Source organism: Drosophila miranda, chromosome 2 (assembly GCF_003369915.1).
Source record: "Drosophila miranda strain MSH22 chromosome 2, D.miranda_PacBio2.1, whole genome shotgun sequence".
In the NCBI taxonomy this organism is placed as follows: Eukaryota; Metazoa; Arthropoda; class Insecta; order Diptera; family Drosophilidae; genus Drosophila; species Drosophila miranda.
This window is the reverse complement of record NC_046675.1, coordinates 20,802,394-20,825,250: the sequence shown is the minus strand read 5'-3', so window position 1 is coordinate 20,825,250 and position 22,857 is coordinate 20,802,394. Positions and strand designations below refer to the sequence as shown.

The 22,857-nt window shown below is 42.2% G+C and overlaps 1 protein-coding gene across 2 annotated transcripts in view; it reads left to right on the top strand.

The window, feature by feature from the left end:
- The window catches only part of LOC108157184 (ABC transporter G family member 20), a 44,004-nt gene that overhangs the window by 851 nt on the left and 20,296 nt on the right, over positions 1–22,857 (top strand). Inside the window, exons 1-2 of one of the 2 annotated variants that reach the window (XM_033389345.1) lie at positions 7,983–8,005; positions 13,626–13,872. In XM_033389345.1, coding sequence (XP_033245236.1) covers positions 13,637–13,872 — 236 coding nt within the window. In that variant the 5' untranslated portion in view covers positions 7,983–8,005; positions 13,626–13,636. Of the gene's footprint in view, positions 1–7,982; positions 8,006–13,625; positions 13,873–22,857 lie in introns of those variants that run through there. The other variant, XM_017289112.2, reaches the window with a different exon arrangement.

Below are 22,857 nucleotides of genomic sequence, written 5' to 3'. Positions count from 1 at the left end.
GTCAGCATCACCAGCAGCAGGCAGCAGAAGCAGCAGCAACAAAAGAAGCAGCCGCTGAAGCACCAGCTTCGTCAACGACCTGCTCCAATTCGATTTATGCAGCCCAAGGTCAGCGGCAACAGCTTTAAAATGCAAACGCGGCTAAATCTGAACTGAAACTGAAGGAAAACCTGAAGCTGAAGCTTAACCTGAAGCTGAATCTCCATATGAGGGCTGATGTTGCTTCTGCCTTTGTTGTCGTTGACTTTTTGCTGCCTGCCTCTGCTACGTTTTTATACTCTTTGATTGGGTATTAGATCTCTAGTTAGATGTTTTTAACGCACCTTTCAAATATTTATAAATATTTTAAATCAGAATTATTAAAGGATTAGAAAGGACACACTCCAGCATAATTTCAATAATTACCTATCACCCCGAAGAACTTTTCCCAAAATAATTTTTGTATTAAAACCAACAAGTTCTTTCAACTTCAAGGGTATACAAACTTCGGCGTGCATGAAATTGGCTTCATTCTTATTTTGTTTTGGGTTTTTTGAACTTTTCTGCTTCGTCTGTTAAAGAGCAGGAAAACCTTCCATGTGGCAGCAAAAACGAAGTTTCGTTTAATGTGTGTGCCCTAACTGAGTTCAGATTGTTGTAGGTTAGTGTCTTCTGCGCAGAGTGTTGTGGCCATCTCTGAGTGGCCTTCAGTTGAATTCATAAACACAACCGGTTGCAGTGTCTTTTACAATCACCTGTACATAATTATTTAATTTTCTACCTCTAACCGGGTACTTAACCTTTCCAATTTACCCACAAACCGCAACAACGAGAGTAAGTGCCCCCACAACAAAAGCTGCAGCAGCAACAATACTAACACCAACACCACCGGCTTGGCACAATTAAAACCGCAAAACTCAACCTCACTCGTTAGTTAACTTTGACCTGCTCAACAAAAGCAAGAGCAGAGGGTTACCACGCGCACGCAAAGTTTTAAAAGATTTAAAGAGGTTGAACGAAAATTATGTGCAGACTATAAAGAGTGGCTCTTAAATTCGGAATAATTTGGTTATGGGAAAAGTAATGAAAAATGAAGCAAACAATTAATGTGGTCAAGGCGTCGTCTCTTGGGTCCGCTTAAGTTAATTATTTCACATGAATTGCAGAAAACTTATAGTCGTACTCATTTAATAAAGCATCAAACATTATTGCGAACATTTTTCCTTTGTCATGAATTAATTTTTGCATCGATTTCTGTTCATTGGAGATCATAAAAATGTAAATCTGTGCACAAGCTCTCAAAGAACTTGCAAGTCAGAATGAGTAACACAAATGAGGCGTTTTTTGTTTATTAAAAATAAACTTTGGTCATAAAAATACAACTCAGATGGCCAGCACGCTTAACTGGACAATTTTAGGTGGGAGTAAGATAAAATTTGAGTGTAGAAAACACATGAGAGTATACATTTGGCCGATAGACAATACTATAAATATCATTAGGAACTCGTTAAGGCTACTTACACGTACAACTTGCCAAAACTTAGCGAATAATCATTTGAATTCCCCTATTTTGGAGATCTTGCAGTATGGCATTGCAATACAGATGACCAATTAATTGAGTTTAAGTAAGAAACTTTATATTCCAAAAATTTCGATAAATTTCAAATTAAATAAGAGTCTGAAATGTTTTCAGAAATTGAAACTGAAATAATTTCCGGCAAATTGCTAATTGTTTCGCCAAAAATTCGAATTAGTGCCGCCGTGGCGTGTTCTATGTGAAGCACTCGTTAACCGGCCGACAATTGCATCTGCAATAAATTACTCTCAACATTTTGGCACTTGTTTGGGGCTTTTTAAAGTGCAATTAACGCCGACCTGCTGCAAAATTTATATTTGCATTGGATATTTTTTCCATTTTTTTTTCGCGATGCTTTGTCAACATTTTTAGCGCACTGTCGATTGCAGGGGAAGCGTATTTGTAATTTAATTGAGTTTGTCAAGGCGCATCGGAGTTTTGGCCATTTGTTACATTTGTATGCGGCGCAGCCGTGCCATATAGCGGATGCCGATGTAATGGCAATTGATTTACAAGCTATGCGAAAGTGCAAAAAATAATTCCACCATTCAATATATATGTATTTATAATTATTCAATTAAACGACCGCACACACAGAACAATTTGCAGCGAACCAAAGGTAACCGCCAATAAAAATAGTCAACCAAATACAAATAAATGTATTTCCATTTTCCTTTTGATTTGTCTTTTTTTTCTTCTTTCATTTTATTTCATTTTCCGACATGAGACATGGAGCCGCGAATGCAATCAAAGTTGTATTTTATGGAACTACATATACATGTACAAAAAAAAAGGGCCCAGCGCCAAAAGTCGGTGGGAAATTTAATTTATTTATTTGATTTCATTTGCAAAAAGTGTCAGATGAGTAAAAAGGTCATAATAAATGAGGGCACAGCATGCCAGAGCCTGGCCTTCAATGGGACTGAGGAAAGGATACCCAGCATAACAATAATTAAATTCTAATTCTTTGAAACGTCATCATAGATCGAAGATACTTCTCTAGTCTAATCCAGTCTAATCAAATTACGGTTTCCTGCCTGGCCGGAATACCCCCCAAAGAGTTTCCTTGCCCTACTTCGGCAATGTCTTCGCAACGGCTACAAATATAAATCAAAATCAATTTTCGCATTTTTAAACCACAAGTCAGCCGGGTTTAATTATTGTAAATAGCATTTGAGCAACCACCGCAAGCTGGCGGAGAAAAATGAATTATGCAAATACTCCTAACAAAGTTATGAAATAGTCGTCGTAGTCAACGGCAATGCGGGAAAAATGGCTCAATGAAATTCGGTTCGATGCAAAATCAATAGAGCTAGCCATAAATATGAACAATCAGCGGAGGAGCAAATAAATTTTCCAACTCATCGTCTTTTATGTCCATGAGAATATGCAAAGTTTCTCTCCATTTCTCGTAGCTTTATTTTCAGCAACGTTTAGCCCACTTTCTGACAACTGACAAACACTAACCGTAATAAGCCACTTGTAAGGCAGCAATCATGTAGATCTATAATGGAGATACTACGTATACTCGTGCACTCTCCCCATCTACTACGGTTGACACATTTGCATAATCCGAGGCAAATCTTTGGTAACAAGTAATCGAAAATAAATTTGCATAACAAATGCTATCTAAGCGGGCCGGAGTCGGTGGGAAAAAAATGAGCAATAATCTGAAAGTGGTGGTAAAATAGTCTACTACAGATTGAAGACCCTACACATCAATCAATAAAATATACAAATAGACTGCTGCCAGGCACATCCTTCACGACTTTTCGCACTGAACCGTATAGAAATTTAATCACAGTTTAAATTGAAAATCCCCGAAAGCCAAACACGACGAAAGGTCGCTCCCGTTCCCTGCTTCTATGATTTTATATTTTTTATAAAGATACTATATATAATTTATTTTTCGCATACGTATTTGTATATCAGCAAATAGAACAAACATCAGCCTCCAGGCTGAGTGGTGAAAAAAAATAACAAAACGGACCCCGAATCCTGAACACCGGTCCCAGCTCCGGCTGCGGCCACAGCTCCTGTTCGAGAGATTCGGCTCTGGCTCCGAGTAATTGCCAAATGTTTACGCACATATGTACAAGTAATATTTGCATATAAACAGGCATATGTAGCCGCTTTTTATTCTGACGCTGCAACGCTTTTTTAGGGCTCTCCCCCATTTGCATTTCATTTCAAAGCTTGTTTTTTTAAGGGTACGCTGGAAATCCTAGGGGCATACAGCATATGAAAAGGCAGGCAACGGCGACGGCGACTGGCTGTGATTTCATTTGGCCAAGTTGAATTCGTTGATGATGGGTTTTTCGTACTGCTGGGGGGAAATGTGATGACATGATTTTCAAGGGTTTACCCACAAAAAAGAGAGACGAAAAACCGACCAACCGCTGACATTGAGAGGAGTCTTTTATGGATTGAATTGCTACACTTTAATTAATTTCAGGTGCCAGAAGTGTCCCTTGTCTGCTGCTTAATTGAAAACCGTTCTCAGGATGATTGTTTGGACGACTGCTTAAGTCACTGCAGACAGATTATTCCGGGTTAATGACTCCTTCAAGTGACACTTGAACGCTTCAGACCCAGTCCAGTCAGCAAGTCAGCAAGGCAGCTGCCTTGGACCGGTCCAACATTCTACTCGTCTTACAACACAAAAGCCGCTTACCGTCCGACAGACCGTTCGTCAGACTGTGGCCTTTCAGTTGGCGGTTGGTTTCGGTTTTGGTTTTCCCCACCAAAAATGTAGAAAAAAACACTAAGCAAAGCTGCATTCAGTTTACGATTACTCACCAAGTTGACTAAGCAACTTGGATGAGCAGCAGGCAGCAGGCAGGCGGAAAAGCAAGCCGAGAAGCGGACTGGAAAGCGAGCTGAAGGCGAGGCTTGAAATTGGATCAAAATTGTACCATGGCGCTTGCACCCTGATGGAGGGTGCTATGATTTCGATCAGATGCCCTAAACATAGTTATGAATGCAATTATGATACCATGAAAGATATATATTCTTAATAAGAGAATTATTCTATGCTTTCTTAGCTTATTTTCTAGTATCTTTTTGGTATTTGTCGGTAATTTTCCTGTCATTTTCTTGTAATTTGTTAGTATTTTCTAGTATTTTGCTAGTATTTACACTAGTACAAATATATGGTAATTGTAATTTATACACATGTCTCCTTATTTCTTTAAAGACAAGTCCCTCAATGGTTTGCCTAAACGACTATTATGCTCGTAGTATTGCAGGACGCTGCCTAGCGCCATTACTATAAGAACGTTTTCTGAAAGAAGATGTTTTCACAGCCATCGTAACGATAGAGCAATGAAAGGGTATCCCAAGCCTCGTCTTTTTTTTTTTGATTTCTTTATAGCTGTTTGGTTTTTTTGTGTGTTTGTTTTGGACCGAATGCGACCAAGTGTAAAACTGAATAAAATGCAATGAAAGCGCATTTTTAATTGTTATTGCTATTGTAACATTCGGTCATCTATCTGTCTGTCTTTCTGTTGCGGTGTTGACTAAATTTAGTTGGTAACACACAGTTGAAAATGTAGTCCGCCAGCTGTGAACCTTGAAACACGGGCGTGGAAATCTGTTCATAATTGGTTGGAAAATGTTTGCACATCACATCAAACTGCAAACTGCGAAACCGAAGCTCTAACCGCAGAGCAGCCCAAACCAAAGTCTGAAGCTCGCATGAGGTCGTGTGTGTTAATTATTGCTGGACTGGGCATTGTCTATAAGCAAATATAAATTAAATGCACGTTGAACTGCTGGGTGGCTGGCAGGCAGGCATGAAAATGAGTTATGCTCGGTCGTAGGGATATTAAAATCTCGTTTGACCTCCTTTTTCGGGGGATGCGACACGACACGACACCATTGGTGCAACGTTAGTTAAATCATAGCCCAACAATTGCAGGCGACAGTCAATTGCTGGGGACATATAAAAGCGACAAATACGTATATTTTGTGCATGCCAGCAGCAAAACGTTTGTCATGCCCTATCGCTATCGCAGTCAACGATATCCATTTTATGTATATAGAATCATACATATATTCGAGTATAAGCATAAAAAGAACGAGACAGAGAGAGAGAGAGAGACACTGGCTGGGGTATAAAAATGCAATCAAATAAATTTGTATTTTCATTTTTATTGGTTAACGAAATGGCCTTTTGACTTGTGCATTTCATGTGCATTTGACTCTCGTTTTGCCTTCCATTTATTTATTTCCTTATTTGTATTTTCTGCCCCTCTTTTGCCCTTTGTCCGGAACGGGTCTTGAAGCGTGAATATTTATTTTAGCCAATTAATTGACGTTCTCTCTGGGTCCACACTCCAGGGTTCACTCCAGATCCCAAAGGCAATTCCAGAAGTCTTTAAATCTTGAAGAGCACATAATTTGCACAGTGTTTTCGTTTTCCACTCACGAATATGAATGGAAATTTTGAGCTTGCCTCGGCTTGCCCAAGAAAAAAAGCAATAAAAGCCTTTAAATATTTACATGCCCGCCCAGAAAAGAGCAAACAAGCGAGAAGCTCTCGCAATCTCCTCCTCATATGCAAATAAATGCTAAACAGCTGGGGGCCTTCTGCCCCTTTTTGTTTTTTTGGTGTGCAGTCTGCCAAGATTTTCGACTATCTGACAGAGCGGCACTTCAACTCGCAGATTCTGCCTCTCAGGGGGAGTGCTTTACCCCCATGCCCTTCCTTACTGCCACACGGCGTACACTTGATCGATTTACCAAAAGTTCAATGTATGCCAAGCAGCGGCTATATGTTCCATCTGTTTGTTTGTTGTGTGGCTGGAAAGTGATTGTCGGTGTCACAGAGATTTGTTCTAGGTCCCACCGCCCCCTCTGGTTGCGTGTAACAGCTGGCTGCTGTATCTTGCGTTTGTCACGCAAATAGAGGCAACAGTATCTGCGTGTGGGCGCCATAGTATCTGTAGCTGTATCTGTGTCTGCATCTACAGCTACCGCTGCATCTACATCTACAGTGTTATTTGTTGTCTACTGCTGAGGGGGTCTTAGGCCCCAAGTCAGGCCGCACCCCTAACAAGCCAACCCAGACGCAATGCACTTTATGTTCCGATGCTGCTGACGGCGGCGCCAGCTCCTAGTCTGCCTCCCTCCCTCTTGTGCTCATGGCTGTGATTGTCAGCAGCAGCAATGCTACTCCTCCATCTCCATCCCCATCATCCCCATCCCCATCCCCATCATCATCATCATCATCATGTGTGGTCCCCTCTGCGCTAATCCTTGTCAGGGGCTCCAACGACCTCCAGCGACTGCTCCGCTTGTTCCTCCATGTTGTTATTGTCAAGTGCAAATGTGTCTGTGAAATATGCAAAGACATAAATATTTCAGTGTGTTTTGGTGTGTGTCTGTGTGCGGGTGGAAAAGCTATTGGGAATGTGTGAAAATCACCGAGTGAACAGCTATATGAAATCACGATAACCAGTCACCTCAATAGTTTGATCACTTTCCCACAAATCTGAACACAATCTCTCAACGATAGAAGCATTTCTTTGGCATTGTCTTGTAGCCCTTAACTGACCTTAGACAATTTCCCAGTCATTGTGCACTTGTCGCATGGAAAATTTATGAGCCAAAGTGCAGCTCGTGTGGCTCATACATAGAAATCGCATTCGCATGCTGAATTTTGTAGATTTCCATGAAAATATAGTGCTGTTTATACTTAGTGTAATGTGTGTCTATAAATTACATACATTTTGCCGTAGACGAGCGGCAATCATTTGCATTTGCATCCAGTCGGAGAGAACGGCGAGAACCTCATGCCTCATGCAATCGCCGCTGCTGACGTACTCATGTTTTTCCATTTCCACTTGGCTCACCACAGATCTGTCGCGAGAATTCATTGTCAAGTGCAGTCCTCAAGTGTCGAGTCACAAGTCAAAGATACGGGTTCGGGTACGAGTACTCTGCCGCATAAGTATTTACGATACGATACTTGGTGCCTATACCGATCTCTCCGCATGTCTCAGAGACATTGTTTGGCTGGCAATCAAAGTACGACCTTTGTGGGTACCAGCTTTATGTCAGTTCTGTTATAGGCACGTTGATTAACAACCGGTTTTTTCGCACTAACCTGTGACTAAGTGAAAAGTGGCTGTCTCCACCCCACCCCCCTCGGTGACTGCATTGTTTGTTAGGAGTCCGTCCACTCTGGGGATGCACATTCCTTGAGGCGCAGCCCTGGCATGTCGCACTCTTGAGTCAAGAGCTCAGGGTGCAAAGTGTACAGCCCAACTCGGACGACTGTTGTGTAAGCTGTTGTATACGTATCGCCGGCCTAATCATTGAACGCGGGGACTAATTACCCGGCAGTTTCAAATTCTCTCTTTAGCTCAAAGTACATAAATCCCACAGCCGTCTGCGTCGCTCATCGAGTGAAAGTTCAGTCAAAAGGTTGCGCAAAATTGCGAAAAGGTAACAATTATTTAATACTCGTATTATTAGCTCAATTTACATAGCTCAAAGCCAAGCAAAATGTAATTAAACGGCGACCGACTACTGACTGATTGTCAGTTTGAATGAGGATTGAAAGTCGATTAATCTGGAGAGGTTTATCCGTTCTATAGTCTTGGGATGTTTAACCCAGAACAAAGTTTAAGATTTGTCGAGTATTAGTGGCTTGAATTGCATCAAATTAGTAGCTCGTTCTAGTTTACAGCTAAAATATTTGTGTTCAAATTGCGTTTCTGGCAATCAGCGCAGGTCTCATAACCAACTGAAACAATTTTTAATTACATTCACTGAACCATTCTGCCACTCTGCTTCAGTTCAGTTAGCGCGCAGTTTCGCTTGCCTGATCAGTTATTTGTCAAAGCTCAGGACCAGGACCCCGGGCTCCGAGCGCCATCGATGCCATTGATTTTGCCCCGCATTTGCTCTGCGATTCGATGCGACTGCGACTGCATTCGCAATAGCGATTGCTTATGCAGCTGTAAACTAGAATTTTGAATTCACAAATTTCAATTAACAACGATTTGAAATGCGCTGACTCAGTGGCAGACAGACAAATGGAGCGACGGGACTGCAGCTTCTGGGTAGTCAGTGAAAATAAAACCACTGACAAATCGTACATATGCCCATGACTGCTGCACAAATTGTGACAGCTTAATTGGCTCTACAATAGTGTATTCCAGGAACTCTCTCTCTCCATCTCAGATGTTGGCCTGCGCAAAGCACACAGAATTGAGCCTTGGCAGGCACTCCATTCACTCAGCAGTCCATACATTATTATCTGTGAGAAGGCCCAGGCCCTTTCATTATGCATTAGTGGGTCGGGCGTTCGAAGCAGCACAGGAAACTAATGACTCGTAATAATTGCGGTTCATGTTCGGTAAGAAAAATAGGCTTCATTAAATACAAATGCGCTTAGCAGAATGCTACAGCCTCAGCAACTGCCCCTAGGCACACAACCAAATCCCTGGCGAGCAGCAACAACATCCAAAACCCAACGAGCATAACAAACGATCTATGAGTAGTATTTCTCCTGCCATAATTGTACGAGTATCTGTATCCCCCTGCTCGTGTGGTATATGGAATGTGTATGGGCGGCCATTTTCAACAGGCTCTGGCTCGAACATTTTGTGGTTACGCCCAGGAAATTGTTTGTTGAATTTCAGAATTATATTTTGGCTGCAGCCCCTGTGTGCCAGGATACAGAATTTAAGCCAGCAAACAAATATGCCCAAATGTCTGTCTACCAGAGTGTTCGTGTGTGTGTTCTTCTTATTAAGTTGTGTGAGGGCTTTTCAATTTTTGGGAACATGAAAATTATATGAAAATGAAAATTTAAATGCAAACAATTTGTTATTAGCCATTTAAGCCAGTTTGCCTATGCAACTTTCGTAGTCGTAGTCGTAGTCTAAGTCCCAGTCTGAGTCTGAGTCTGGGCTGCTGTGCACACAAGGCGTATACACAATGTGGCCAAAAGAAATTATGTTAAACGCTTTATGGCAGCAGCATTGAAGGCTGATCTCTGAAAGAATCCGCTCTTGACTTGTGCCAAATTACTTGCTAACTGTTTTAGAAATTGTTTCGTTTGAGCAAGAGTGTACACATGTATTCGAGTTGTTAAACCCTGTTCCGGGGATTACTAACACATGAGCGCACTTTTCGCCGCTGACCAGGCTACATTTTTTGTTGTGCAAATTTATTGAGCGTAAAATTTTGTGGAAATTTGTTATTATATTCTCTTTTTTTCTCTACTTTTTGTTGTTGTTGAAAGTGTTTGAGGGCGACTCATGAAAGAGACAAAGTGTGTGGTGAGGAGTGCCTTGTATGTGCAAAACTGAAAATAAATATAAATATTTATTAGTCTTCAACGAGTTGTCGTTGTCCCCCACTACTGTGTATGCAAATTACTTTGGTAAGATGTGGGGCCTGGCCTGCCATTGACCCATTTCACGAGTCGCCTCGAAATTGGGGCCTCGTAATGTGGCGGAAGCAGAGCCTTAGTTCGGTCTGTCCGTTGGCCGTTGCCTTGGCAATCAAATGATTTGTTCAAGCAGATGAAAGTGCTTTCAAAATATATTTAAAGAAACTTGAGGGCCAAAGTGAATGCACATTTGGAGGAGGAGCCCTGGAGGCGAATCGATTGGGAAAAATTTTTCTAGAAAGAGTTCTAGCATCCGAGCTGGTGAAATTCTAAGCAGACTCTTAGAATCTTTTTCAATAACGTATGTATATATCTCCCAATACTAGCGATTCCAAGTATTGGTTTTTCTGGCTCTTGTAGATCAGTAATCTACTCTAATCCATATAACCTCTGATTCGATATATGCCTCATACGCTTCATGACTTTTGTTATCTCTGATCTATGGTACAATGTCTAGGTAAACTCTAATCCAGCCATAAACAGACATCATAAATGCTACAAAGAGTCAGCCGACCGTAAACTTATGACGCACATCATACTCGTACGCACCAATAAAACCGCAATAAACCAAATGCCCCCAAGGAGGATGTGACTCGCATTCTTTTTTGGGGTTAAACATTCGGTTACTTACCTGCTGCCTAAAAACAAATCCCAGAATACAGAATAAAGATACAGATACGTGTGTATCTATGGCTAGACAAGTGTCAGGCACCAGATAATCATTTCAGTTTACAACTTTTTTCTTGTTTCTCTTGTTGTTGTTGTTTGTTTGCCGAAAAAAACTTTTTGGGGCTCTCCTTCGTGCCCCACAAGTTCCACTCATTGTCGCGCCTGCTTTATGGGCGTGGCCATTGGCATTGAGGTTGTGTTCCTTTTTATTGCGGCGTTTATATTTGTTGGCAGGAAATAGCTTTCGTGTGCTCACATTCGATAGATACAATCGCAGCACGCAACAATTTGCACTTCTTTATGTTGCCGAACTTCAAACTTTGTTCGGGGTCTGGGCCTCCCGGCTGCCATCCTGCCATCCTGCCTCCTACCTACCCCCGCTGCTGTCTTTTATTTATATAAACATATTTTACTTTTCATGCATGTGCGCACCTATCCCTGTTTCCCTCCCCCTGCTGCTGTCCTTCTGCCACTGGCAATTCCCTCGGTTTATCCCGGGCTATGTGTGATTTTATTTATTTCCTTCTGCCTGCCAAGTCGGCACCTGTTTCCGACCACCATCCTTAGCAGAACTCTCTTACAAAAACCCCGTAAAGATTGCCAGAAAGCGAATACAAATCTGTGCAGCCGATGCGAGTCCCATATCCGAGAGAGATACCCGCTCTGGACAAGGACAAGTTTAAAGATTTGGCAAACAGTTTCCCTTTCTTACCTCCATTTTTGTTTATTACATTAAAGGTTTTGCCCCTGTCATGGCGAAGGGGCTTTCCACTAACACCTTTTATTTCGTGCCCGGAAAAATTATTGCACCAAAACTTTTATTGTTTGTTCTTTCTACAGAAATCTGGTTGTTTTATGCATGGACTTAGTTTTAGAGTTGTTTGATTAAATTTGCGGCTGGTGCGGTGTCTCCCAATCAGTCTCGTCTAAGAAGAAAGATAAAGTTTTAATTAGAGGCCAAGATTCCCTGGGCACATCTCATGGGTCATTCTTGTGCCGTGAATATTAATAGGTTTACAAATAAGTTAATTAACACAAAATTCGTCAGCGGTTGACCCAAGCCACACGACGTATGAGTAATAAGTGGAGAGTCCTTGAAGAGACATGATCTCCGACTCAAATGCAGTGCTTTTCTGACACTAATTCAGTTATAATCTGCTTAGAACAAACGCTGCAGCTACTATCTTTTGGGTGCAGTCCAACAGCCATCCTCCATTGCTCATTCGGGGAAAAACAATGATGATTACTCCGACCCAGCCAGCTGCTGGCTACTTACATCTTTAAACAATAATTCTTAATTGAAATGCTGCAGGGCAGGAGATCCAGGACGGAGGCTAACCAGCAATGACAGCATTCTGCCACTGCCAAGGCATAGCTCATGAGCTGCTTGCTGCTTGCTGGTTGCTCTTTGCCACAGAACACCAAAACCCAAACCCAAAGCGTGCCAGTACCAGGCCATTGTCTGGGTCGCCTCCTTGCCACGGGATGGCTGCAAGCGAGCTGAGCAGAAATTAATTACATTGAAGTCATTTATCAAGAAAGTTTATTTCTTGCAGCCGGAGCGGCCAAAAAAGGCCAAACTAAACACAACAGAACACAACAGAACCGACCCGACCCGAAACCGAACTGAAACCAAAACCCATCCCAACAAAAAAAAAAACCACATCCCGTCAGTTGTTGTTTCCGTTACTTAGTTGTTTGTATGCTTATTTTTATTTATTTGTTTCTGGAACAGGCCCATTGTTAGTGGAGAAGTAAATCAATAAATGGCATTCGGGCTTTGGCTTTGGCTTTGGATTTTGTTTCAGTTTTCTTTCGGATTTTATTTTGGACCTTTTTGCGGGGCAAAATAATTGCAAAACTTTTGCCCCAAACGGGCAAATTGTTTGCTGCATTTTCGATTAGCAAAATGTCAATTTCAAATGAAAACGAAAATAAAAACCAACTACCAAAGCACTTGGCCAAATTGTCGTTAACTGGCAAATGCCACTACACAGGGCAGGGCCAATGGCAGTTAGACCGAGGATAGAGGATGCAGGACAGTGGACACTGAATACTGGACAGGGGTTAGAGAGCATCATGGGGGTCTCTGGCGACAAGCGAAGCCATTTTCAAAATTTGATTTCGTTCGAGCCAAAAATTGGCAATAGCCAGCGACCAGAAGCATCCAGCAGCATCCAACAGCAACAGCAGCAACATCGAGGAGGGGTCGAATCTACATGACAGCAATATCCATCACGAGGCTAAAGCTTCTAACCGGGTCTTCTCTCGCCTGCTCTTCTCTATTCCTAGTCCGTCCTGGCTTGACGATATACAAAAATTGGTTTAATCAACTGTGAAACAACTGCAGCAACGACACTAGCTAAAATAGCCTGCACCAACGGACGACAAAGGTTAGAGGTGGGGCGTGGCGGGTCTACAGTGACAAGGTTAGAGATAGCGACAGCGACAGCAGCAGCAATAAACAAGTATTGTGCGACAGACTGCAAACATCTATGATGTGGGAAGAAATACATACTCTAAAGAATCGGAGAATACGAGGATCAAAGTAATAATTTTACTCCAGTTCCTTGAATTAAATTGGTCATCTAATGTAATATTAAGTATTAATGGCTCGAGTTGTCTGTACTTAAGAGACTATTCTGCTGGTTTTCTTAGTTAAATGATAGATTGATCTAGAAAAGCTATCATAGTTTGAGATACAGCTATTTTTTTACACTGGCAACCTATTTGAAAAAACAAAGTACCCCTTAAGCTCTAGGTATAAAGAATACACATACATTTCACGCTAGCTCCTGTCGTTGCGTGGGGCCTGTCGAGCCATCACTATCGATATTCACTTTCCTTGTCAATGCACAACAGCAACAGCAACGCCATTTACAATGACTAACAATGCCAGGGCAAAGCCAAGCAAGCGTTGTGCCAATTTTAGGCTCTTTTATTTCAATTCAACCCCATATACAATACTATAATCGATTTATGCACTATTTGCAGACTGCTTCGACATGGATGCAGCCGCCGATGGACTGCCGCCAGCGGCGCCAGCAGCAGCAGCAACAACGGCCAACAGCGATCTGGACTTGGCGGCCCGTCGCCGGCTCTTCATCTCACAGCCCTCGACACTGGCGACGCGACGCCAGCAGGCGGTTTGTGTGAGGCGGGCCCACAAAATGTACGGCAGCACCAAGAACCCCAATGTCGTGCTCGACGGCCTGAACATGACAGTGCCCAAGGGGTCCATGTGAGTGCAAATCCATATATTATTCGAAAGAACCCCACAGTCTTAAGTGTGTCCAGTCTTAGGGTGAATCTATGGAATATTTTGGGGATAATTCTTTTTTATATTAGCCTACGTGAACTGTGGGAGGTATTTCAAAACTTTCTGATTACAAATTAAAAAGCCATTTATTTTTATAATAGGGTTTGAATAATATTTAAAATTTAAGCCTGAAAATTATTTAATTTACATATCTTCATAAATACATATTGTACAAAATGCCGTACCCAAATGTTCAATAGAATTTCCATTCATGTCGAAGACTAATTATCGTGTATAAAACCATATTATCCAGTCGAAATTTAAGCATGAGGAACAGATATCAGACAATGAAAATATGCAGCTGCAAAGCTTTCCAATTGAAAACAAAATTATTCCCAAAATTAGCCATGGAGAATATAATGAGTTCTGGAATATCTGCATATGCCTATGTTTCGTATAATTAGAGATGAGATGCGCTTTCTCCGACTAAGCGCATTAGGTTCCTGCTAAATGATTAAAAACTAACGTATGGGTACGGTACACCAAAATCAGATGCAGCAGCAGCCCACTCGAACACACACTGAGGCATACAGAAATCAAAAATCGAATATGCAAATGTGGTCGATGGGAGGGCAGGTTGTTGGGGCTTTGGCTTGGGGTTTCTAGAGGCAGAGCCACCAACGAAATGCAAATGCATTTTCAAAGATGAATCGAGTATCTGCTCCTACTGTGCTGCTGCTGTGTGGTTGCTATGGCTGCTGCTATTGTTTGCCCGCTCTGCTGCTGTGCTGTGTGAATGGCCGCCAAATGTTAGTGACCGCAATTAGCACTCAACATTTACGAGCATTGTTCGATCGAGTCAGGCAGAAAAGTTGCCAAGCGGCAAATGAGGCAGCAAAGCGGGCCAGAAGACGTTGGCAGTCGACAGACGGAATCTAGGTCAATGTCAGCGCTTGAAAACTGCCAAATTAACAGCAGCGTAAATTCCAGCAACAACAAACACACAAACGAACATCTCGCAGCATCCATTGAGACGAAAACCAGTTTACAGCCGAGACCCAAACCAAACGTCGGCATGATCGCTAGCGTTGCCAGACCAACCACAGATTACAGGGGGGAACAGTGTGACCCTGACATAACAAGTGCTTTGGATGCGGGGGTGTTTGTTTTGGTCATTTACCGAGATATTTCACACCGACTCTGAGTGACTGTGTCTGCCCTGACGCCTGCTTGACGGACTGACTGTCACACTTGAAATCTGTGAAAAAGCAACAACAATAGCCGCAGCACACAGGCAGAGTCAGACAAAAGCAGCTGAAAAACAATAACAAAAATGAAGAAAGAAAAACTGTCAGCAACGCGTTAGTGTGAACAAGAAGATTTAGCACAAAATATGTCGCCCAGACTCGCTCCGGAACACTCGGAACAGCCCCAGTGTGTCAGCTCACTTCCCCAGTCCCTTTTTCTGTTCCCTGTCCTGGCAGGCCGTCACCCAGAGCAAAAAGAGAGTCTCCTCATCCAAGAAAAAAAAAAACAAAAAAAAAGAACGAGAAGATTTGTTGTCGCCCGAAACTTTGAGCCGCTTTGGTAGGCGCGGCACAGAGACAGACAGAGTTTTGAGGCCCAAGCCCCTGCCTCTCTGTCTCTCTGTCTGCTGACTGACATTTGTTTTGTTGAATTTCTTTGTTTGTGTGGGCTGAAGGTACGAGTATGGAATAGGATGGTACAGGGATAGGGGGCTCCTGGGTGTTGGGAGTGAGCCTCTGGGCATCAGGCTGATGTCTGTCTGCTCCGTGATAAATAATTGTGTTTTTCTTGCTTTATTTACAATGAATTATAGTTTTTTTTTATATACGAGTATTCAACAGCAGCAGAAATCGCATACATACGTATGGATGGATATCGGTATGGTATGGTATGTTATGGCATGGGATATAGGACAAACAAGACAAGTGTAGACAACAATGAACACTTGAAGTGATGCTTGCGGTCTGGTCTGGGCAAGAGTGTCGGCAAATAAATCACGCCATTGATGCATAAATAAAGCGCAGAAATTACGCGGTCCGAGAATTTATGGCCATCGGAGTGTGTTTGATTTGGCGGATTGAAAAGTCATGCCATGGTTAAATTGAATTGCGAAAAATGTTTTTTGCAAATGGCAGGCAAACAAAAACTGAAAGACCAAATTTGATTGGCACAAATACGAAGCCAACCACCGGAGAGTAAACAAAGTTATTTTCCAACTAGCAGAATGGCAGGGGAATTTTCTTCTCTTAGTTACTGCCTCGAATTTTCCACCTACCTTAACTTTTTCCTTTTTATTGGCTGGAAGTTTGCCACTCAGTTTCAATATTTCGCTTATTAAATTGCATTTTGAGTGAGCCTAATTAGTGCCAGACGTCAAGGCGTAGAGTCGGAAGTTTCTTGTGGTTTTCCCCGGTTCGCAATTGTCGATTATCGAATTTTCAACTGAATAGGTCTAATCACTGGGCTGTGTAATTTGCTGATGATTTCATTGTCCGACCATCACTCTCCTCACCCAGTTCGACACTCAATTACTTAAACACCAAATTGTTTGCTTTAATGTGGAGTTTGTAAGTAAATTCATCAACTAAATGCTTGACTCTGTCTGTGTCTTGTGCGTGTCATTAACTGTTTTATTTCTGTGAACCCCAAAACGCAATCGACATCGAGTGACCACTGTGCCCACATCAAACCACATTTGTTTCAAACTTCTTCGGGGACTCGGACTCTTCCACTTGTTGATCTTGACCGCAAAGTGTAGGCTGTGCCTCTGCTTTAACGGATTGCCAAATCTGTCTTGTGGTCATCACCATTTGGGCCTGCTCTATTATTATTTTACGAGTATATAAACTAAATTGAGAAGCAGTTTCAAGTAAATGAAAAGCTCTCAAAGGGGTTAACTTCAGGGGACTCTTAATACACTTGGAGTTGTCTTAACAGCAATCCCCCTACGATACTTAGAAATGCATGTGACAAGCTTCTATAAAGATTAATCATCAGAATTCTACAAATCTGAGACTCAAAATGTAATACTGTTGAAATTTTAACACATCTTGAGTAGTAATTAATGTGTTTTACAGTCGAATTATCGATTCCAACCTTCCAACTTTTTACAATTTTGGAGCCAGCCAAAGTAATGTTAGAAATGTTTGTTTGGGTCTTGTATGTCTTACAACCCGCCAGGAGAGCCCTTCAGGTGAGGATTGTGCTGGTGGCCATGGGCAGTGCCAAACAAACGCAATGACTACCCGTTGCCGCCATTATTTTGACATATGACAGAGAGCAGAGTCAGGGAGCAGGGGAGCAAGGGAACAGCCACGAGGAGAAAGAGGCCGACAGGAACAATGGAAAACACGGCAGGGCCAGCCTGATGTTAGGGCGGGGTTCGGCTCCAGGCTTCCCAGGTCCATGGGCATTACAATGCGGAAAACACAGGGGAAGACTGGCCGGTGCAGGGGCTTGGGCGATGGGAAACATGGGCAACATGAAGAAACATAATGGCTGCTTACAATTTGTGAACGAGCATAATGCGAACATTACATCCGCGCCATTGTTCTTGGCCAGCAGCAGCAGCAGCCGCAGTGGCAGCGGCAGCGGCATCAGGATGGAGAAGAGTTGGATCCTGAAGAGGGACTGTGGGTAGGCCCGAACGGACCAGTTACCAGGGTGGGCTCAAATTAAATTAAAGCTGTTTAGTTGTAATTGGTCGTTGAGAGGGGTCGAGACAGTTAGAGGGCTTTGTGCTGCCTGCTTTCGTTGTGTTGTGCCTCTGCCTTTCCTGTCGACTGGAAGTGACCCTTTTTCTGGGTCCTTGATGGTGTCGACTTTTGGTGGGTGTTCTGTTCTCTTCTGTTTCGTTTCGTTTCATTTCGCTTATGTTTCTTCTCCCTTCTTCCTTGTGCCTTGTGCCTTCTGCCTTTGTTCCCTTTGCACTTTATTGCACCTACCATGAAAATGGCAAATTAATGGACCATGAGTAACGCTAAATTGAGTTCAGACAGGGCCACAAACACACAAGCACGACCATGCACACACATACACACTCCGAGTCACACGTAATAAACTTGGCCAATGTCTGAGATTTTTAATCTTTGCGAGTCATTTTAATTGATTGTAAATTGTTATTGAATTATTCAAGCCAAAGTCAGGGCCAGGGTTGGGGTTCAGGCCAGGGGCTGAGGTTAAGTGTTGACCATTTTGCGGAACATTTTAATATGGTTATAATTATTTTGTAGGACGTTACGTATACGCCATGGCGAGGCCTGCTATTAATTGTCTTTCTCTCTCTCTCTTTCTCTTTGTATTCCTTCCTCTGCTTCTCATATCAATTACAAGCCTTGAGTTCTTCTGCGTATGTATATGTGTGTAATGAATACTCACACTCAAGTCAAGTCAAGAATCAGCAGTGAATCGAGTGAGTGGTTGGGAAAGTCTGTGGACGAGTATGTGAAAGAACTGCCCTTGGATGGGCCTGCACAAATTATGGGTTATTAACCACCTACAAATGATGGGGTGGATGTGGATTGTGAGAGGGATATCATGGATATGATGGGCAGCTGTTGTGCGATTAACAATGGCAGACACAGAGACAGGACTCAGAAAATTGCTACACAGAAAAAATAAAGGCAATTAAAACTTGTATTTTCTTTTGTTCATACACTCAGAGATAAAAGTCCCTCAATTTTAATACTTACACTTAGTTGTTTTTTGTTAAGAGTGGAAATTATAGGAACAAAAGTATTGAAATATATGAAAATGTTTGATTTTATAATATTTCATATTTAAAATAAATGTATTTCATATATAACATAAATATTTTCTAATTTGTATTATTTATATTCCTACAAATTTAATATATTCAATTTATTTGAAAGTGTTTTTTATTTAGTGAAATATATGAAGGTAGTATTAGCAGTAATTTTTGACACATTTATATTTAAAGTAAAGTAAATTCAATTTGTTTTTCTTCTTCTGGTGCGATTTTAATAAATTCCATTTAAATTTTAAACGTTAGGTAGTGAAGCATAAATTATGTATATGTACTACGTACGCACAAAATATTTTTACAAATTTTACAAATCAGAAAATAATTTTGATTTCAAATTTGTTTTTAAATAAAAATTGGAAATCTTATAATTCCTGCTTATTTTTTCATTGTTCTTTTTAAATATGTATGTATTAAACTTTGAGCTTGACTTATGTAAGTATTTACTTATTTTTCTAAGCCGATTAGAAGAAGTTATTGTTGACATTAGGAAAGGTTGTACAAAGTAATAGATTTTGAATTGAAAAATAAGCTTTAGCCGGCGTAAACTTTGATCCGTTTTTCCATAATCGTTTCACTACAAAGCTACACATACACATGAATACATCTCAATACCAATTATACATTTCACGTCCAATTAGTACGCCATGCGTTCCTGTGTCGGTACGAGTATCTGTATTGTATTTCTATTAATTGCAGATACTCAACAGATACAAAACTCTAGACTGCCCTCAAATATGTAGGTTTATTGCGATATGATTTCATAGAGCTAGCATTGCAAATGCCCTCACTTGTTCATTGTCGCTATACACGTATCTAGAGTCAGACTTGTGTCAGACTAGAGTCAGTATTTATTTGAGGTCAATATCAAAATCATTTGCTACTAATTACGGCTCAATTTATGCACAAGCAAATCCACATTTAATGCATACACTATAAAGTATTGGCCATCATGGCATGTGGTCATTAGGCTGGTCACAAAACCTGCCAGTGTGTTGAGTCGTACGTATTTCTGATGACGGCGGGAACGCCTCTTGAATTAACCTTATTTGCGTAAGAAATTGCCTGCCGGGAAAATAATCATTGTCGTTACGAATGTACTCTGTATCTGTATCTGTGACACCCTGGAATTATTATTACAGTGTGGACGGACTTCTGATGTGATTTCATTCCCTCCAGCTCCGCTGTGTGTTCGACATTAGTAAATTATTGAATGCCTTTCAATGGCAACTCATACCAGCCCGAATTGCCCTGCCTTTCAATCGATGGCCACCCCCCTCCCCACGGGTCTCACACTCTTATTTGTTCACCGATTTGCGTGTGTGCCTGCGATTTATCCAACACAAACACAAAGGCACTCCCAGAACCCCTAGAACACATGGAATATTCGATACTTGTGGCCTTATTTGAAGTTCAAGTGGTTGGTGGCCAAGTCAAATCGTTTAGCCCTACCTTTGCCTGTTGGCAATCATATCACTTTTGGGGTTTGTGTAATTTGTGTATTGTCACCAGTGTGGTTTACGTCCTTGAGACGTTGTCGGGCCAAATTATTCTAATGAATGGAAGTCACAAGCTCAAATCTTTTGTTTATGACTGGCTTTGTCTCTTTAAGATTTCTTAAGATGGAAATTATGATCCGTTTTCCCCTTTCTGTCTGTCGAAACTTAATCTTGACTGACAGCTACTCTCGCTTGCAAACCAATTAGAGCTTCGGTTAATTCCGAAAAAAAATTCAAAAGGCAAACAGAGAACCCAAAGAGTGGCACAGGGATTAAGCCCGCAATATCCCAGACCACAACGATAGACAGCGCTTCCCTATTAAAAAGCGGAAATTAAAATCTTTACGGCAAATGATTAACCAATAAGGAAGAGGAAACAAAAAAAGGGGCAGCCGTAATCAGAGAGTGAGAGCGTAGTTCCCAACAGCCGCTTCAACGCCGCTGAACTGTTTTGGCATATAATTACCAAAAGTGGCTGAAGGCCCAGGCATCACAGGCATCATCCCCCACCCCATTCGCATTCCCATCCTCAACCCACCGGAAGTTCAACAGCCGTTGCAATGGCCAGCTTATTAGTCAAATTAGGCAACCAACTGAGGACCAGGGCCATGGCCAGGCACAGGAGGAGCGGGAGGTGGAGATGGGAATGAAGATGCCGCCACGTCGAGAGTTTGTTTGCCCATTTAGACGGGGCCAATTGAGGCGTCAAGTGAGTGACGAGCGGAGGCAGACAGGGACGTGGACTACGGGCCCAACGGGTCTGTAATGAAAATCGATTAAAAATGGCAGAGTGCTCTTTGCAGTCCCGTCCATGCCCATGCCCATGCCCCGACCAGGCGTAATGGCAAATTAATTGTAAAGTATGCGTCCATTTTGCTTTGGTTTTTGCCTTCGCATTGGTGTGGCCTAAGGACACAGGGAGTGCTGCTCCTTCTTGCTTTTGCGTTTTTTTCTTCTCCTTGGGCTCTTTTGAAGGATTGAAAGCGGCATAAAACAATAATTAATTGATTGAAAGAAGGCTGAAGTACTGGTCGCGCCGGAAGGCAAAACGATGTCGGACTCCGAGTTCCCACTCCCACACTCCCCTCCGTTAAGTGGCATAGAAAATTAGTTCTGCCCAAGAGGTAAAATGTTAATTTTACTTATACACTGGCAGCCAAAGAGCTTGGAGACTTTTAGGAGAAGTTTGACAAGGGATGATACGACATCTTCAAGACGAATGGAAATTGAATTCGTAGGAAATTCAACTTCAAGGAATTAATTTACAATTGAAGGAGAGTCTTCTGTTTTGTGGTAAAAGAAAGAAACATTTAATTCAATTCAAAGAATCCTTTTTATCACTCAAAGTTTCAAAATTTAAGCAGGAGACTTCAAGCGAATTTGACACTTCATGTGAGACACTCTCTGTGCGCGTATAATATTCGTATTTTCATCGGCAGTGTGTGTGAAATAATAAGCCAGTTACAGTCATCCAATTCAGCTGAATTGTATCTAGGCAAAAGGATATCTTCTTTGGCGACTGTAAACCCATTTTCGTTTGCTGGAAATTCAATTTGCATGTCAGCCTGTGAGAAGTGCAGGATAACCGAGGAGAGCATTCGGCAGGAGTTTAAGGGTCTGCATCCTTCTTTCGCCCACGTACCGCGCAGTTCGAATTGAAATTCAAGCAGCAATTATCCAGAAATGAAACGAATTTTGTGCGGGTGAGGGTTCTGCCGGATCGTGGCTCGGTGGTTGGGCCCTGGTGGGGGGCGGGGCATTTGAGTGTTGGCCGCAATTAGGAGAATGCGACGAATTCAATTTGCTTAAGCTCGGTTGTTGCTTTTGCTTCTACTGCTGGCCGTGGCAATGTTTAAATAATTGCACAATGATGTCGTGGCCGTCTCAATCTCAGCCCTCAATTCGAGGGCTGGGTTCTACAGCATTTGGTTCGTTCTGTTTGTCCATCCAGTGGCTGTCATTTCTGTGATTTTACGCTTAATTTGCTTAAGCTGCTGCACTTCATTCTGGGCTTTCTTTTGTGGTTGCATTCTGTGTGCTCTCGACTGGCTCCCGACTGGTTCTGGGCCTGTCCATGTTTATCCCGTGTTAACGTGTTTCCTCTTTGCGGCCACGCACTTAAAACACTGTAAATTTCCCGTCAAAAACGTCAGCAAATAGCTGTGAGCCGCTGCCAATGCACCAGTCTGTCAGTCAATTAGTCTGTCAGTCAGCCAGCGGAGTCGTTCATCATTTCAGGTTGAAAATTAACAATTACGCACCGCAGAAAGGAGGCAGCCGAAGTGCCAGCAACCCCGTGTTGGTGGGGAATATAAAAATAAACTATGCCACAGGCATTACAGCGGAAACGGAAGTGCGCATTAAAATTGTGCTCGGCTGGCATGTGTGTGGCTGTGTGTGTGCCCGCAATTAGCAACTCACATGTGCACACATATAGTCACAGCTGTATGTGTATGTGTGAGTAATTAAAACGGAGTGTGCGCATTTAATAAGTTAAGCACTCCCTCTCACCCAACACACAGACCCAGACCCACAGGTGGACCTGCCTCTCATACCTCTCATACTCATACCCATACCCATAGCAGGACGTACAATAAAATCCGTCAAAGCTGCGCCGGGCATCCGCTGCAGCAACATATTTTTCCCTCTTTTGTACCCATTTCCCTATAAACTCAGTCA